Here is an 18,040-nt window from a genome sequence, read left to right as displayed (position 1 = left end):
GTTTGGTCCTTAAGGGGTTAAGTTAGCTATTTCTCCAATTAAATCTTTATTCACCATATTTTTATTTTGACGTTCCTTATTTGCCAATTTTATTCTTAATTCTTTACAGATTCTCCCTTCTTCCTTTTAACTTCAGAACCTAGTTTAATCAATAATCCCCTTATATAACTTTTAAAGTACACCATACCATTGCCGTGGTGACTTCTCCATTATCATTAGTAATCAAAAAGTTTTCAATTTCAGAAGACAAAACATCAATGTTACACTCTGATTTCAACAGGCTTTCATTAAGTCTCCACCTTGTCCTTGATCTAAGACCACCTTTTAACTTAACCTTAATGAATACTGGTGCATGATCAGACACAACTATAGATCCAATATTGGATTTAATAATAGAACTTAAAAACCCAGCTTTCACCAGACACATGTCTATTCGAGAATAGGTCTGATGAACATGTGAAAAAAGGTATAATCTCTCTCACTGGGGTTCAAAGTCCTCCAACAATCAAATAGAGAATTCCTGTCTAGAAATTCAGAAAAGTCAGAAATATGGGTATTTGCAGATTTATAATCTCTAGTGTTTTTGTGACTTTTATCTCGTGTTGGGTCCAATACACGATTAAAATGTCCCCCAATTATAATATTACCACATGCTAATATGTCAACCTTTTCCATGATTTCATCCAAAAAGTCCCCCGGGCACGAATTTGGTGCATAAATGTTGACCAAAGTATATATAATACCATTAATTTTTGAAATGAGTATCACATATCTTCCCATTAGATCCCCAGTTAGATGAATAATTTCACAATTGATTCTACTAGAGGTTATAATTGCAGTGCCTCTTTTTTTTTTTACTCCCCTCCATTTTAGAAGAAAATATTAACAGGAATTTATTAAACTTCCAGAGTCTCTCTGGAGAATTAATCCAGTGTGTCTCCTGAATAAAGGCAATGTCTATATCGTTTTCATTTAGGAATTTATAGACCGCTCCCCTTTTCTGTGGTGAATTCAAACCCTGAACATTCCATGAAATCACATTAAGTGCCATCATAGCACCTATTGTCCTGATTGTCCTCAATAGGTGAGGACACGCTTTTCATACATAAAGCACTGCAGCAAGCTCCACTCAGGGGTCTGGAGTGTCCCTTTAAAAACGTTTACTTCAATAGATATTTTGAATATTGGTGTTTATTTAACTTTATTGGGATTTATTTGAAATATCAATTTATAACCTTAACCCATTAACTAGGAGCCTGGGTACTTACCTTGTGCAGCCTGACAACCCAAGCAATCCCCCTGCAGCCAATCCAGCCCATGTGGGCCATGTGATTGCGATGACATTATGATCACATGACCAGATCAGCACTGAACATCACTGCATGCACTTGGACTGCCTGGGTTGTCAGGCAGTCCTCCAAACATGTAAATAAATGTCATTAATGTATTTTAATGTTAATATATCTAAAAAAATATTTTACCACCCCTCCTGGGTGGTATGTATATTCCTCATTTTGATGTCCTCTACCAGAAGGCTGGGAGTCTGAGTGTTCTGCACTGTATCTCTTCTGGATGTCAGATGTCCCACCTGGACTCTGTTGAAACCACTCGCCCAACTTGGGGTTACAGCCCGAGTGCTCCTATCACAACCAGGAATACGACTGCCTTTACATCTGGACTTAGGCAGGTCCAATTCATATACTGTACAGATCTTGTTGGTTGGTTGTGTCTCTCTGTGTATGCTTTTACTGCTAACATCTTGACTGCTATGTGCTGGATTGTCTCAGAGGCCTCTTTGCACAGTCTTGCCTGGTGTGGTAGACTCCAGCTTCTAGTGATATGGTGCTGGGTGCCTAGGATTAGTGCCTCATGCCTGCCTTTTCCAACCACTGGTAGGATTTTGTAACGATTTTGCCGGCGGTACACCCCATGGAGAGGTTTGTCTTGCCATGGAAATTCCTTATTTTCCACATCCTCTATCTGTTGTCATTAGTGTTGTCTCAGGCATTCCTTAGCAGTTCATATTTGGGAGCCATCTTCATGATGTACTCTTAGATGCTCTGTGTTTCATCCAGGACTGTGGCCTTGACTTCCTTCCGGCAGGTGTACAGGTATTTATGGTGGAATCCTACATTCATAGTGAGTAGTTTCCCGGTCTTGACATCCATGTTTTTCTCTTGGCCAGGTTATTATTCCAGTTGGTTATCTGATGATGATCTGGTATATGTGTTGATCGCTTGTATCTTGTTCTTGCCATTGAACTGGAACTTCAGGACCTGTCTGACTCCTTGGAGGTACTTGGATGTTGCTATCCTCCTTGCCTCTTCCTCATGGTTGCCATGCGTTTGTGGTACCACCAGGTACTTGTAACTGTTCTCTATATCTTCTATTTGGCCTTCTGAAACTTGAACTCCTTCTGTTCTGATCAATGTCTCTGTCATCTGTTTGCTAAAAATATATTTTAATTTCAAAATATACGAAGGACATTAACAGGACAGCTGTCCACGAGTGGTTTACTGGCTTTGTATCTTTTCCTGAGTTTTGTTTCATGGCTGTTGTATACAGCAAACATAAACTCCCAGGAATCCATGTTTAACCCCTTAAGGACACATGACATGTGTGACGTGTCATGATTCCCTTTTATTCCAGAAGTTTGGTCCTTAAGGGGTCAAAATTGAATAATTGTATAAAACCCTCAGCTCACTGGATCCCAAGCAATCGACCATGCTACCTTTTAGATTGTATGTGTATTATTGCATCCATACTATGTCAACACCTATAATTTGTATGCATTCTCACACAAGTGAGTTGAGAACAAATAAAGAATTATAAAAAAAAAATAATAATTGAATAATGAGGCAAAAATGTTATTCTTTGTTGAACTAATTTGCATGTGTCCACCCAGAATCCCTTGCAGTAGTAACTGCACTGCAAATTTGAGATTTCTTTGGGAAGCAAGTGTTATGGCTTGACAGGTATGTAGATCTATGTTTAACATTGTATTGACTATCCACTGACTTCAGGTGGAAGGGGTTTTCAATCACTTTGTTGGTTTGTGTGTGTGTGTATGTGTAGGTATAATATATATTTCATTCTATGTGCATATTTGTGTTCTTACACCTACATTTTTACCTAAATATATAATTGTATTAATTATCTACTGAGGGCCCTGCCTAACAACCCAGGCAGAAAGTTCATTCATTGGTGAAAGGGCAGTTTGTTTGTGAAGAACGCAAAAAACAGACATGAACGCTAATTCTGGCCAGGGTTTGTAACTAGGAAAGACTACACCGCATTTTGAATACCCCGGTTTGTCTACTTTTGTAAATGGGGTCAAGATGGGGTTAATTTTAATTCCTGGGCTGCCATAATGTCTCAAGGGCAACATAACCAACCTGGCAAATTCTAATGTGCAAAAACTGAAATGGGGAACCTGTAACTTTCCAAACCATCATGAAAGCTGTACATTGGGGGCACTGTTGTACTCGTAGGTCATCGCCGAATACAAATATGTGTATTTTATTGCGGTAAAAGCATAACAGTATTATGACATTCACAGTTAAAATGCCACACAGAACTTGAAAATAACATTTATTAATTTCTCTAACATTTTTATTCATATTATACATTACAATTATATTATACATTCATATTAAATTATGTTTTAGATATAAATATTTGATGTGATTGAAAGCCTGAACAAAATCATATAGGTGTGGGTGCACTTAATATGAAAGAGGTAAATTATGTTTGAACAGACTTATGGCTCCAACTCTAGGTTTTTCTTTGGTCACAACTTTTACAATTGCCTCCGTCCTTAAGAGGTTAAGTAAGCCCATTAACAATTATAGTAATTATTACATATGTGATACAGAATTTTTGCCACCTGACCTGGGTCTTCCATTTGTTAAAAATATACAACTTAGAATTAGAATTGTGAGCAAAAAAAACCACAGGGTGCTAACACAATATCACATACACCTTAGAAGGTGCAACTGAATATAAATGTAATTATGAGCAACCTTCATGAGGAGTCAACAAGACAACTGGTAATTGTTCCCATGTGAACCCAAGCGTGCCTCTCCAGGCAAAAGGAGACCACAAATACATGGATCTTGCAACAATATGTAGAATCGATAGCTTGCTTTGCAAGATCCGGAAGGAGTAACGTTATTGAGACAAAAAAGTGTGAATAAAATTAATAAAATACAGAAGCCTGTAACAGCGAGCAATGTTACAATCCGTATTTCACCACGCAGTCCTTTATGAATTTAAGCAGACGCGTTTTGACTCGCTTCTGAGTCTTCCTCAATGCTTGAGCTGTAACTTGTAGTAGCTGCTGTTTAAACAGCCGGCATAGACACACGCCATGCGACGGCTCTGTAATGTCCTTCACATGGGAACAATTACCATTTGTCTTGTTGAATCTTCATGAAGTTTACTGATAAATATATTTGTATTCAGTTGCACTTTATAAGGTGTATGTGATATTGTGTGTTAGCATGCTGTGTTTATTGTGATCACTATTATAGGTGTTGGGAAAGCACCATTGTACATCATATCGTGCAATATTAATTCACTTGAAGCACCAGCGCTCTTGTGTTATAGCTCCTTAGAATTAGAATCGTTCCACAATAATTTAAGGATTGTTCAGGGTATCATCTTTGCTGAATATCTTCTGCAATGACTGTGCCGTTTCTCTAACCTGCTCGAGTGCTCGGAGCCTCGCCTGGTTGCCAGGCTTGGCTGCCTGTTTCTCGGACTGTATTATTAGCGTTATGTGATCTGGAAACTGAAAGAAGTCGTTTCCTAACACAATCCCATACAGATCCTCCAGATTTCTACAGTACGGATGTATAACTTCCTGAGTCGCTTTTTTTATCGTGGATAACATTTCTTGAAGGTAACTGAGTTCCTCGCTCAGTCTTTCGATCTCCTGGCAGGATTTATGGTAAGTTTGTGCTTTTTGCCCATCGGTGAGTTGTACACTTTGTTTTACCTTCTCAGATGTGTGCCTTTCGATAAAATGAGTTTGCCAGCTGCATTTTCCTGGGCAGTTTAGGCAATTCCCCTTTTTATCCATTGAAGAACATTTGGACAGGTCTTCACTGGTGACGTTACATGTGCAGGGACAGTGGCAAATGAAGTCACATTGCGAACAATTAATTACACCATTATCAATGGGCATCACGGCGTCTACATAGGTCTCAATCTCACTTGTGAAGTCTTTATTTGTAGCCTGAAGAAATATGTTTGCTTGCAAAGCTCTCTGTGTGGTTCTAATTTCAACCACCTTTGAAAGCCCAGCTTTGATTAGTGACTGCAGATCCTGCAATGTGTCCTTTACTCCTTTCTGTTCATTGAGCAACTCTCTGGTAATCCTAAAACCTTTAGCCTCTTCAGTGTTCAGCCACTTGAAAAACACCCTCATAGCTTCCTCACCCACCGCCCAAAACTTGTGATTCAATTTAGTTTCATTCTCAGTGTTCTCAGCAAAGAGTGCAGAATTATTAAATTTGAAGTGTTTGGGGTCCCCCTTACTGTCCAGGGAGCAAGGAATAGCTGCTGCTTTAATTGCCTCTAGTACTGGAGGCCTATCACCATTACAGAAGGTAATAAGAAAAAATATACTGTCTCTGGTCAAGTTTCCGAATAAAGAACACACAAAATCTAAAATGTATTTTTGGGTGGGTGTAAGTCGAGCTAAAGAAGACTGAACAACAAAGCAGACGGCATTGATCTGGTCGATGCCATTGTCACTTATAAAAAAATCATTGATGGCTTCTGTGATTTTTTTGTCTTGCGCCATTCCTTGGGTGTCGCCAAATCCTGGGGTGTCTATCAAGGTGAGAGAATAAGGGATTTTATAACCGCTTTCATGGTTTAACTTATAGACGGTAACTGGAGAGTCTTGGCTGTGAGCTTCAGACTGATTCATAACCTCATGGACCAGTTTAAATCTGAATTCATCTTTCCAATCCACACCAAGGATATAGTTGGACATTCCATTGATGAGGGTGGTCTTCCCGGAGCCCATTTCTCCTATCAGTAATATGGCCTTATTAACTGTCTCGGGATTTTCTCTTCCCAAACTGAAAGTTGGATACCCAGATCGTCTGCAGTCAGCCTGAAGCTTATATACAGAAGGTTGCCATTGTGTAAGCAATTTACTCTGTCTTAAGAGTCTATGGGCTGCTGTAGTTACCCCTTCTCCTAACGTCTCACATTCTATCTCCTCGCTGGGAGCACTTTCTCCATCATCGCCACAAATGGCACACACACAGATTTCATACACAATCTTCTTTTCAAGTCCTTCAATGACACAGTTCTCTATATTGCCTTCTGTGCATTTGTCCAGCCATGTTTTTGAATTCTTCACTTTGTATTGAACTCTGTATTGTTTGATTATGACCCCTGTTCCTACGATAGATGGCGTTTTCCAGAGTGCTACAATAGACGTCATCTCTGGTATAGCACGTGGAGTTATTGGCGGGCATGTTGGAAGGGTCTTCTCAGGTGCTGTGACCTCACTCATTACGCTACGCCCTGCACTGCACACTGCAGCGTATCGGAATTCATAGGAAGTGTTGGGATTTAATCCAGTTACTTCAATTTTTTTCCATTTTCTGTACATTTAAGGACAGCCAGACATCATCATGCACACATTTATGCTCCACTCTGAAACTTTTTATACTTTCCCTCCCTAATTCTGCAGGACGGAGGCTAAGCTCGATAGTGTTGTGGGTTTTCATTGTTATTACCATAGGATCAGGCTGAGATGGCAGCTTGAAATTTGTGTTAATCAACTCTCCTTCTTCATACAAGTAAATAGAAATCCCAGGGTTATTTTTGTCCAGGAGAGATGAAACTACAAACTGGGTCCGATTATTGTTGAGATTGGCACAAAAAAAGGCATAGAACTCCTTTACATATTGCCGAGCCTTTCTAGTCATCCCTAATTCTCCAAACCAATGTGGAGCATTCATCTTTTCATTGACCCGTCCAGGGGTAAATCTGTTCATGTCAAGCCAGTCATGAATATGCAACAAGTATGGGTCAAAGGAACTTAGTGAGGTAAAGTTAAAACAAACCGTGAAATCAATGTCTGGCTTAATTACGGCTTCTCTCAGTTTATTCTCTGTGGGAACAAGCTGAATTTTAGGCAGCGCCTCTAACAGAGACTTAATAAAGTCCATTTCATGTAGTATCTTCCTCAAAAATTCTGTAATATCAAGTTCTCTGAATGGTGACTCTTCTTTTACTTTTAAAATTTCCGCTAATGCTGCTTCGTCCATTTCTCCACCTCGAATGGAAGGCAGGGTTTGTGTGAGTTGCTTCTGAAACCCGAGTGTAAATTGTTCACAATATTCTCTAAACTGACGTATCTTTCTCTCAACATCTGGGAAAGTCTCAGCAACTGGATGTTTCATCAGATCGTTGCATTGCATGTTCACTTCTGCCATTTGCTGGATGATGCTTTCTGTTTTGAAAACCAGATTGTCACCAATCTCTCGAACTAATGTGGCAGCTCTTTTATCCAGTTTACTCAGAGGATGCAGCCAGACTTTCACTGGCACGGCTTTCTTCCCATTGTCTCCGAGCAGCTTTGGCAGGCTGGCGTAAATATTAATGGCATCCTCATAATTCACGGGATTTCTCTCAAGAGCAAAATCCCCATGAAATTTACAGTTAAATTTAGAAACTGTTTCCTTCACTGTGCTGTTTATTTGGGCATTTACTGCAATTTGGGGTATTTTCCTGATCATTGCTTCGAGATTTCCTTGTACATCCATAGCATTTTGTTCTGGCTTGACATCTTGATCAAATATAAAAAAAGCTTGGGCTCCATATAAAATCCCGGTAACCACATGAGTTGCGATTCCTTTATCAAACCCATCATGATAAGATAGGTTCCCAGGACTCAGATGGTTCATGCTGAGCTGGGAATACCTTGTGCTTCTACAATATTTAAGAGTAATCCGGGCCTGTGTTTTGGATGTTTTCATATCCTGCAGGAAATTAGCAGATCCACCAACATGTACCAGACTACAGAGAACACTGGCTTTCAAGGAAGTCTTAATATTTAATGCGGACGATTTATCAGCCATGGTGTCCGATGCTAATATGTCAAAGCAGGTGTTCTCCTGGGATGTTGTCTGGACATCCTTTTCCAGCGTCTCCTTCTTCCAAAATGTAATACCTGATGGGGGGAAGAGGTATAACTTTACCAATTGTTATTTTTATGAGAAACATTACAGAATGCATCATTAAAACCTCTAGAAATCAACAAACCTCTAGAAGTACAAAATGAGACTCCCTGAAATTTCCAGCCAAACATTCATGATTCGCAGGCATTGGTGACAGAGGACAGGAGAAGGCCCAGCTGTATGTATCACGTGTAGGACAGGAAAAGGCCGGGCTGTATGTATCACGTGTAGGACAGGAAAAGGCCGGGCTGTATGTATCACGTGTAGGACAGGAAAAGGCCGGGCTGTATGTATCACGTGTAGGACAGGAGAAGGCCCAGCTGTATGTATCACGTGTAGGACAGGAAAAGGCCGGGCTGTATGTATCACGTGAAGGACAGGAGAAGGCCCAGCTGTATGTATCACGTGTAGGACAGGAAAAGGCCGGGCTGTATGTATCACGTGTAGGACAGGAAAAGGCCGGGCTGTATGTATCACGTGTAGGACAGGAGAAGGCCGGGCTGTATGTATCACGTGTAGGACAGGAGAAGGCCCAGCTGTATGTATCACGTGTAGGACAGGAAAAGGCCGGGCTGTATGTATCACGTGTAGGACAGGAAAAGGCCGGGCTGTATGTATCACGTGTAGGACAGGAGAAGGCCCAGCTGTATGTATCACGTGTAGGACAGGAAAAGGCCGGGCTGTATGTATCACGTGAAGGACAGGAGAAGGCCCAGCTGTATGTATCACGTGTAGGACAGGAAAAGGCCGGGCTGTATGTATCACGTGTAGGACAGGAAAAGGCCGGGCTGTATGTATCACGTGTAGGACAGGAGAAGGCCGGGCTGTATGTATCACGTGTAGGACAGGAGAAGGCCCAGCTGTATGTATCACATGTAGGACAGGAAAAGGCCGGGCTGTGTGTATCACGTGTAGGACAGGAAAAGGCTGGGCTGTATGCATCACGTGAAGGACAGGAGAAGGCCAGGCTGTATGTATCACGTTTAGGAAAGGAGAAGGCCGGGCTGTATGTATCACGTGAAGGACAGGAGAAGGCCAGGCTGTATGTATCACGTTTAGGAAAGGAGAAGGCCGGGCTGTATGTATCACGTGAAGGACAGGAGAAGGCCAGGCTGTATGTATCACGTGAAGGACAGGAGAAGCCCGGGCTGTATGTATCACGTGTAGGACAGGAAAAGGCCGGGCTGTATGTATCATGTGTAGGACAGGAGAAGGCCGGGCTGTATGTATCACGTGTAGGACAGGAGAAGGCCCAGCTGTATGTATCACATGTAGGACAGGAAAAGGCCGGGCTGTGTGTATCACGTGTAGAACAGGAAAAGGCCGGGCTGTATGTATCACATTTAGGACAGGAAAAGGCTGGGCTGTATGTATCACGTGAAGGACAGGAGAAGGTCAGGCTGTATGTATCACGTTTAGGAAAGGAGAAGGCCGGGCTGTATGTATCACGTGAAGGACAGGAGAAGGCCAGGCTGTATGTATCACGTTTAGGAAAGGAGAAGGCCGGGCTGTATGTATCACGTGTAGCACAGGAAAAGGCTGAGCTGTATGTATCACGTGTAGGACAGGAAAGGGCTGGCCTGTATGTATCACGTTTAGGACAGGAGAAGGCCGGGCTGTATGTATCATGTGTAGGACAGGAAAAGGCCGGGCTGTATGTATCACGTGAAGGACAGGAAAAGGCCAGGCTGTATGTATCATATGTAGGAAAGGAGAAGGCCAGGCTGTATGTACCACGTGTAGGACAGGAAAAGGCCAGGCTGTATGTATCATATGTAGGAAAGGAGAAGGCCGGGCTGTATGTATCATGTGTAGGACAGGAAAAGGCCGGGCTGTATGTATCACGTGAAGGACAGGAAAAGGCCAGGCTGTATGTATCATATGTAGGAAAGGAGAAGGCCAGGCTGTATGTACCACGTGTAGGACAGGAAAAGGCCAGGCTGTATGTATCATATGTAGGAAAGGAGAAGGCCGGGCTGTATGTATCACGTGTAGCACAGGAAAAGGCTGGGCTGTATGTATCACGTGTAGGACAGGAAAGGGCTGGGCTGTATGTATCACGTTTAGGACAGGAGAAGGCCGGGCTGTATGTATGATGTGTAGGACAGGAAAAGGCCGGGCTGTATGTATCACGTGTAGGACAGGAAAGGGCTGGGCTGTATGTATCACGTTTAGGACAGGAGAAGGCCGGGCTGTATGTATGATGTGTAGGACAGGAAAAGGCCGGGCTGTATGTATCACGTGAAGGACAGGAGAAGGCCAGGCTGTATGTATCACGTGAAGGACAGGAGAAGGCCAGGCTGTATGTATCACGTTTAGGAAAGGAGAAGACCGGGCTGTATGTATCACGTGTAGGACAGGAAAAGGCCAGGCTGTATGTATCACGTTTAGGAAAGGAGAAGGCCGGGCTGTATGTATCACGTGTAGGACAGGAAAAGGCCAGGCTGTATGTATCATATGTAGGACAGGAGAAGGCCGGGCTGTATGTATCACGTTTAGGACAGGAGAAGGCTGGGCTGTATGTATCATGTTTAGGACAGGAGAAGGCCGGGCTGTATGTATCACGTTTAGGACAGGAGAAGGCCGGGCTGTATGTATCATATGTAGGACAGGCGAAGGCCGGGCTGTATGTATCACGTGTAGGACAGGAGAAGGCCGGGCTGTATGTATCACGTTTAGGACAGGAGAAAGCCGGGCTGTATGTATCACGTTTAGGACAGGAGAAGGCCGGGCTGTATGTATCATGTTTAGGACAGGAGAAGGCCGGGCTGTATGTATCACGTTTAGGACAGGAGAAGGCTGGGCTGTATGTATCATGTTTAGGACAGGAGAAGGCCGGGCTGTATGTATCACGTTTAGGACAGGAGAAGGCCGGGCTGTATGTATCATATGTAGGACAGGCGAAGGCCGGGCTGTATGTATCACGTGTAGGACAGGAGAAGGCCGGGCTGTATGTATCACGTTTAGGACAGGAGAAAGCCGGGCTGTATGTATCACGTTTAGGACAGGAGAAGGCCGGGCTGTATGTATCATGTTTAGGACAGGAGAAGGCCGGGCTGTATGTATCACGTTTAGGACAGGAGAAGGCCGGGCTGTATGTATCACATATCAGATCTCTCTCCCCTTGTCTTGTGCCTTCCTTCACAAAAATCTTCACCTGCTCTCTCTTTTGGCACTGTCACTGCTGACCTTAAACATGCCACTGTAGTACCTATCCTGAAAAAAACATCCCTCGACCCAACCTCCCCCTCTAACTATCGTCCCATATGCCTGCTCCCTTTTTCTTACCCGTATGTCTCACTTCCTCAATTCCAACTCTCCTTGACCCTAATCAATCTGGCTTCCGCCCTCTCCACTCTACTGAGACTGCTCTTATCAAAATTATTAACAACCTAATCGCACCTAAATCCAAAGGTCACTACTCCATATTAATACTCCTTGACCTCTCTGCTGCTTTTGCTCTTCTCCTTTAAACTCTTCAATCACTCGGTCTCTGTGACTCTATCCTCTCATGGTTTTCCTCTTATCTCTCCCAATGCTCATTCAGTGTCTCCTTTTCTAATGATACCTGCTCCCCTCGTCCTGTCTCGGTTGGAGTCCCCCAAGGCTCTGTCCTTGGTCCCCTTCTATTTTCTCTTTATACTGCCTCTCTTGGCAAACTTATTACCTCATTTGGCTACCACCTGTACGCTGATCACACCCAGATATATCTCTCCTCCCTGGACCTCTCCCCTGCCGTCCTGCAACGTGTCACTGCTTGCCTTTCTTCCATCTCTGTCCTCCCGCTTTCTGAAACTAAATCTCTTGTCCTTCCTCCTCCTAATACGGATTCTCCTCTTTCGCTCTCCCTTCAAGTTAGTGGTACCCACATCAGTCCATCCTTGCAATGTATTGGTGTCATACTTCATTCTGGCCTCACCTTTGAGCCTCACATCCAGCATGTTACCAAGTCCTGTAGATTCCAACTTAAAAACATAGCCTGCATAAGCCCCTTTCTTACGCAAGATGCTACGGAGGAGCTTGTCCATGCTCTCGTAATTTCCCGCAGGGATTATTGTAACCCTCTCCTAAATGGTCTTCCCAAAAGCCGTATTGCCCCGCTACAGTCTGTAATGAATGCTGCCGCCAGACTGATTTTCTTCTCTAGTCGGTCCTCTCCCACCTCACCACTCTGTCAGTCCTTACATTGGCTCCCTGTATCCTATAGGAGTCAATTCAAAGTGCTAACCCATACCTATAAAGCACTGAATAATCTTAGCCCCTCTTATATCTCTTCACAGATCCATAGGTATGCCCCTTCTCGGTCTCTCCACTCTACCCGAGACCTTCTCCTGTCCACTGCTCGCACGCGTACAGCCAACTCACACTTGCAGGACTTCTCGCGAGCGGCTCCCTTCCTATGGAATAGCCTGCCTACCACCATCAGACTCTCTCCTAGTCTTGAATCGTTTAAGAAGTGCCTTAAAACCCATCTCTTTAGGAAAGCTTATGGCCTCCCAGAGTAACCTCTACCTCATATAACTGTCTCTTGCTCTCTTCTAAAGGGCAGCACTCTACTCTCTCCTCCAGCTCTGCTTCACTCCCACCTAATTTGATTGCTACCTCCTGTCCTATTGTGTTTTACACCCCACCTCCTATAGACTGTAAGCTCGTTTGAGCAGGGTCCTCTTCAACCTATCGTTCCTGTAAGTTTTCTTGTAATTGTCCTACTTATAGTTAAATTCCCCCTCTTATAACATTGTAAAGTGCTACGGAATCGCTATACAAATGGCAATAATAATACTAAAGGTATTAAAGTTGTATTGGTGCTTGGAGGGTCCCCTTAAATCTCTGTAGTCCCAGATTGTGAATAAAACACAGTCTTTAAATGAGCACGGCAGTATGGATCAGGCCAATTTGAAGCTCGTGTGTTGAATGTAAAGACTGAGCACAGTGTACCTGGAATCAGTTTATCATCCCGGCAATCATACAGCATCCCGAGAGAGAACGGCCGTCCTAGAGCTGGAATCTCAATGACCATCTTCTCCTTTACAGACTGGTGACTTCTGCTGAGGCTCAAATGTGTTGATTCATCAAGGCTGGTGCTATCAAGATTGACCTGACTGGAGAAGCAGCAATTATTAGACTTATTAATTAATAATTAGCTCGGATTCAGAGTGTAGACTTGCTATCTAGACAGTGTATTGCTGTCTATGGCTGGCCGTGCAGTGTATTGCTGTCTATGGCTGGCCGTGCAGTGTATTGCTATCTATGGCCGTGCAGTGTATTGCTATCTATGGCTGGCCGTGCAGTGTATTGCTATCTATAGCCGTGCAGTGTATTGCTATCTGTGGTCGTGCAGTGTATTGCTATCTATGGCCGTGCAGTGTATTGCTATCTATGGCTGGCCGTGCAGTGTATTGCTGTCTATGGCCGTGCAGTGTATTGCTATCTCTGGCCGTGCAGTGTATTGCTGTCTATGGGCGTGCAGTGTATTGCTGTCTATGGCCGTGCAGTGTATTGCTATCTATGGCTGGCCGTGCAGTGTATTGCTGTCTATGGCCGTGCAGTGTATTGCTATCTCTGGCCGTGCAGTGTATTGCTGTCTATGGCTGGCCGTGCAGTGTATTGCTATCTATGGCCGTGCAGTGTATTGCTATCTATGGCTGGCCGTGCAGTGTATTGCTATATATGGCCGTGCAGTGTATTGCTATCTATGGCCGTGCAGTGTATTGCTATCTATGGCCGTGCAGTGTATTGCTATCTATGGCCGTGCAGTGTATTGCTATCTATGGCCGTGCAGTGTATTGCTGTCTATGGCCGTGCAGTGTATTGCTATCTATGGCCGTGCAGTGTATTGCTATCTGTGGCCGTGCAGTGTATTGCTATCTATGGCTGGCCGTGCAGTGTATTGCTGTCTATGGCCGTGCAGTGTATTGCTATCTCTGGCCGTGCAGTGTATTGCTGTCTATGGCTGGCCGTGCAGTGTATTGCTATCTATGGCCGTGCAGTGTATTGCTATCTATGGCTGGCCGTGCAGTGTATTGCTATCTATGGCCGTGCAGTGTATTGCTATCTATGGCTGGCCGTGCAGTGTATTGCTATCTGTGGCCGTGCAGTGTATTGCTATCTATGGCCGTGCAGTGTATTGCTATCTATGGCTGGCCGTGCAGTGTATTGCTGTCTATGGCCGTGCAGTGTATTGCTATCTATGGCCGTGCAGTGTATTGCTATCTGTGGCCGTGCAGTGTATTGCTATCTATGGCTGGCCGTGCAGTGTATTGCTGTCTATGGCCGTGCAGTGTATTGCTATCTCTGGCCGTGCAGTGTATTGCTGTCTATGGCTGGCCGTGCAGTGTATTGCTATCTATGGCCGTGCAGTGTATTGCTATCTATGGCTGGCCGTGCAGTGTATTGCTATCTATGGCCGTGCAGTGTATTGCTATCTATGGCTGGCCGTGCAGTGTATTGCTATCTGTGGCCGTGCAGTGTATTGCTATCTATGGCCGTGCAGTGTATTGCTATCTATGGCTGGCCGTGCAGTGTATTGCTGTCTATGGCCGTGCAGTGTATTGCTATCTCTGGCGTGCAGTGTATTGCTGTCTATGGCCGTGCAGTGTATTGCTGTCTATGGCCGTGCAGTGTATTGCTGTCTATGGCTGGCCGTGCAGTGTATTGCTGTCTATGGCCGTGCAGTGTATTGCTGTCTGTGGCTGGCCGTGCAGTGTATTGCTATCTATGGCCGTGCAGTGTATTGCTGTCTATGGCTGGCCGTGCAGTGTATTGCTATCTATGGCCGTGCAGTGTATTGCTATCTATGGCTGGCCGTGCAGTGTATTGCTGTCTATGGCCGTGCACTGTATTGCTATCTATGGCCGTGCAGTGTATTGCTATCTATGGCCGTGCAGTGTATTGCTATCTATGGCTGGCCGTGCAGTGTATTGCTGTCTATGGCCGTGCAGTGTATTGCTATCTATGGCTGGCCGTGCAGTGTATTGCTATCTATGGCCGTGCAGTGTATTGCTGTCTATGGCCATGCAGTGTATTGCTATCTATGGCCGTGCAGTGTATTGCTGTCTATGGCTGGCCGTGCAGTGTATTGCTATCTGTGGCCGTGCAGTGTATTGCTGTCTATGGCCGTGCAGTGTATTGCTATCTATGGCCGTGCAGTGTATTGCTATCTATGGCCGTGCAGTGTATTGCTGTCTATGGCCGTGCAGTGTATTGCTATCTATGGCCGTGCAGTGTATTGCTATCTGTGGCTGGCCGTGCAGTGTATTGCTATCTATGGCCGTGCAGTGTATTGCTATCTGTGGCTGGCCGTGCAGTGTATTGCTGTCTATGGCCGTGCAGTGTATTGCTATCTATGGCTGGCCGTGCAGTGTATTGCTATCTATGGCCGTGCAGTGTATTGCTATCTGTGGCTGGCCGTGCAGTGTATTGCTGTCTATGGCCGTGCAGTGTATTGCTGTCTATGGCCGTGCAGTGTATTGCTGTCTATGGCTGGCCGTGCAGTGTATTGCTATCTATGGCCGTGCAGTGTATTGCTATCTATGGCCGTGCAGTGTATTGCTGTCTATGGCCGTGCACTGTATTGCTATCTATGGCCGTGCAGTGTATTGCTACCTATGGCCATGCAGTGTATTGCTATCTATGGCTGTGCAGTGTATTGCTGTCTATGGCCGTGCAGTGTATTGCTGTCTATGGCCGTGCAGTGTATTGCTATCTATGGCCGTGCAGTGTATTGCTATCTATGGCTGGCCGTGCAGTGTATTGCTATCTATGGCCATGCAGTGTATTGCTATCTATGGCCGTGCAGTGTATTGCTATCTATGGCCGTGCAGTGTATTGCTGTCTATGGCCGTGCACTGTATTGCTATCTATGGCCGTGCAGTGTATTGCTATCTATGGCCGTGCAGTGTATTGCTATCTATGGCCGTGCAGTGTATTGCTATCTATGGCCGTGCAGTGTATTGCTATCTATGGCCATGCAGTGTATTGCTGTCTATGGCCGTGCAGTGTATTGCTATCTATGGCCGTGCAGTGTATTGCTATCTATGGCCGTGCAGTGTATTGCTATCTATGGCCGTGCAGTGTATTGCTGTCTATGGCTGTGCAGTGTATTGCTGTCTATGGCCGTGCAGTGTATTGCTGTCTATGGCCGTGCAGTGTATTGCTATCTATGGCCGTGCAGTGTATTGCTATCTGTGGCCGTGCAGTGTATTGCTATCTATGGCCGTGCAGTGTATTGCTATCTATGGCCGTGCAGTGTATTGCTATCTGTGGCTGGCCGTGCAGTGTATTGCTATCTATGGCCGTGCAGTGTATTGCTATCTGTGGCTGGCCGTGCAGTGTATTGCTGTCTATGGCCGTGAAGTGTATTGCTATCTATGGCTGGCCATGCAGTGTATTGCTATCTATGGCCGTGCAGTGTATTGCTATCTGTGGCTGGCCGTGCAGTGTATTGCTGTCTATGGCCGTGCAGTGTATTGCTGTCTATGGCCGTGCAGTGTATTGCTGTCTATGGCTGGCCGTGCAGTGTATTGCTATCTATGGCCGTGCAGTGTATTGCTATCTATGGCCGTGCAGTGTATTGCTGTCTATGGCCGTGCACTGTATTGCTATCTATGGCCGTGCAGTGTATTGCTACCTATGGCCATGCAGTGTATTGCTATCTATGGCTGTGCAGTGTATTGCTGTCTATGGCCGTGCAGTGTATTGCTGTCTATGGCCGTGCAGTGTATTGCTATCTATGGCCGTGCAGTGTATTGCTATCTATGGCCGTGCAGTGTATTGCTATCTATGGCTGGCCGTGCAGTGTATTGCTATCTATGGCCATGCAGTGTATTGCTATCTATGGCCGTGCAGTGTATTGCTATCTATGGCCGTGCAGTGCATTGCTGTCTATGGCCGTGCACTGTATTGCTATCTATGGCCGTGCAGTGTATTGCTATCGATGGCTGTGCAGTGTATTGCTATCTATGGCCGTGCAGTGTATTGCTATCTATGGCCGTGCAGTGTATTGCTATCTATGGCCATGCAGTGTATTGCTGTCTATGGCCGTGCAGTGTATTGCTATCTATGGCCGTGCAGTGTATTGCTATCTATGGCCGTGCAGTGTATTGCTGTCTATGGCCGTGCACTGTATTGCTATCTATGGCCGTGCAGTGTATTGCTATCTATGGCCGTGCAGTGTATTGCTATCTGTGGCCGTGCAGTGTATTGCTATCTGTGGCCGTGCAGTGTATTGCTGTCTATGGCTGGCCGTGCAGTGTATTGCTGTCTATGGCTGGCCGTGCAGTGTATTGCTGTCTCTGGCCGTGCAGTGTATTGCTATCTCTGGCCGTGCAGTGTATTGCTGTCTATGGCCGTGCAGTGTATTGCTGTCTATGGCCGTGCAGTGTATTGCGGTCTATGGCCGTGCAGTGTATTGCTATCTATGGCCGTGCAGTGTATTGCTATCTATGGCCGTGCAGTGTATTGCGGTCTATGGCCGTGCAGTGTATTGCTGTCTATGGCTGGCCGTGCAGTGTATTGCGGTCTATGGCCGTGCAGTGTATTGCTATCTATGGCCGTGCAGTGTATTGCTATCTATGGCCGTGCAGTGTATTGAGGTCTATGGCCGTGCAGTGTATTGCTGTCTATGGCTGGCCGTGCAGTGTATTGCTATCTATGGCCGTGCAGTGTATTGCTATCTATGGCCGTGCAGTGTATTACTATCTCTATCATCTTGTTGAGAAAATAGCACGAAAGTGCTTGGAAGGTGAATATGTTGTCTAGTGTTTGTGAATGTGCTCTTTGGTGTTTGTTAATGTGTTTTCTCGTGTTTGTGAACAGGGCCGGCCTTAGGTGTT

General features: G+C 45.0%; 2 protein-coding genes across 2 annotated transcripts; both read right to left on the bottom strand.

Moving 5' to 3' along the window:
• Positions 1-3,630: 3,630 nt before the first annotated feature.
• Positions 3,631-6,535, bottom strand: LOC134609264 (uncharacterized). The gene has a single exon (XM_063452905.1). It carries the CDS (start codon positions 6,533-6,535, stop codon positions 4,640-4,642), a length of 1,896 nt encoding a protein of 631 aa, XP_063308975.1. The 3' UTR covers positions 3,631-4,639.
• A 73-nt stretch (positions 6,536-6,608) lies between these two features.
• On the bottom strand, positions 6,609-13,278 carry LOC134609265 (neoverrucotoxin subunit alpha-like). The gene is made up of 2 exons (XM_063452906.1): positions 13,146-13,278; positions 6,609-8,200 (listed from the first exon to the last, which is right to left on the bottom strand). Exons 1-2 carry the CDS (start codon positions 13,225-13,227, stop codon positions 6,609-6,611), a joined length of 1,674 nt encoding a protein of 557 aa, XP_063308976.1. The 5' UTR covers positions 13,228-13,278.
• Positions 13,279-18,040: the final 4,762 nt, after the last annotated feature.

Source organism: Pelobates fuscus, chromosome 4 (genome assembly GCF_036172605.1).
Source record: "Pelobates fuscus isolate aPelFus1 chromosome 4, aPelFus1.pri, whole genome shotgun sequence".
Taxonomy (NCBI): Eukaryota; Metazoa; Chordata; class Amphibia; order Anura; family Pelobatidae; genus Pelobates; species Pelobates fuscus.
This window is presented reverse-complemented; position numbering and strand designations above follow the sequence as displayed.

Coding starts and splice junctions, on each gene's coding strand:
- LOC134609265 (XM_063452906.1), bottom strand. CDS start 13,227: ATGGTCATTGAGATTCCAGCTCTAGGACGGCCGTTCTCTCTCGGGATG. Junction 8,201..13,145: donor GGATGATAAACTGATTCCAG/GTACACTGTGCT, acceptor TCCCCCCATCAG/GTATTACATTTTGGAAGAAG.
- LOC134609264 (XM_063452905.1), bottom strand. CDS start 6,535: ATGAGTGAGGTCACAGCACCTGAGAAGACCCTTCCAACATGCCCGCCA.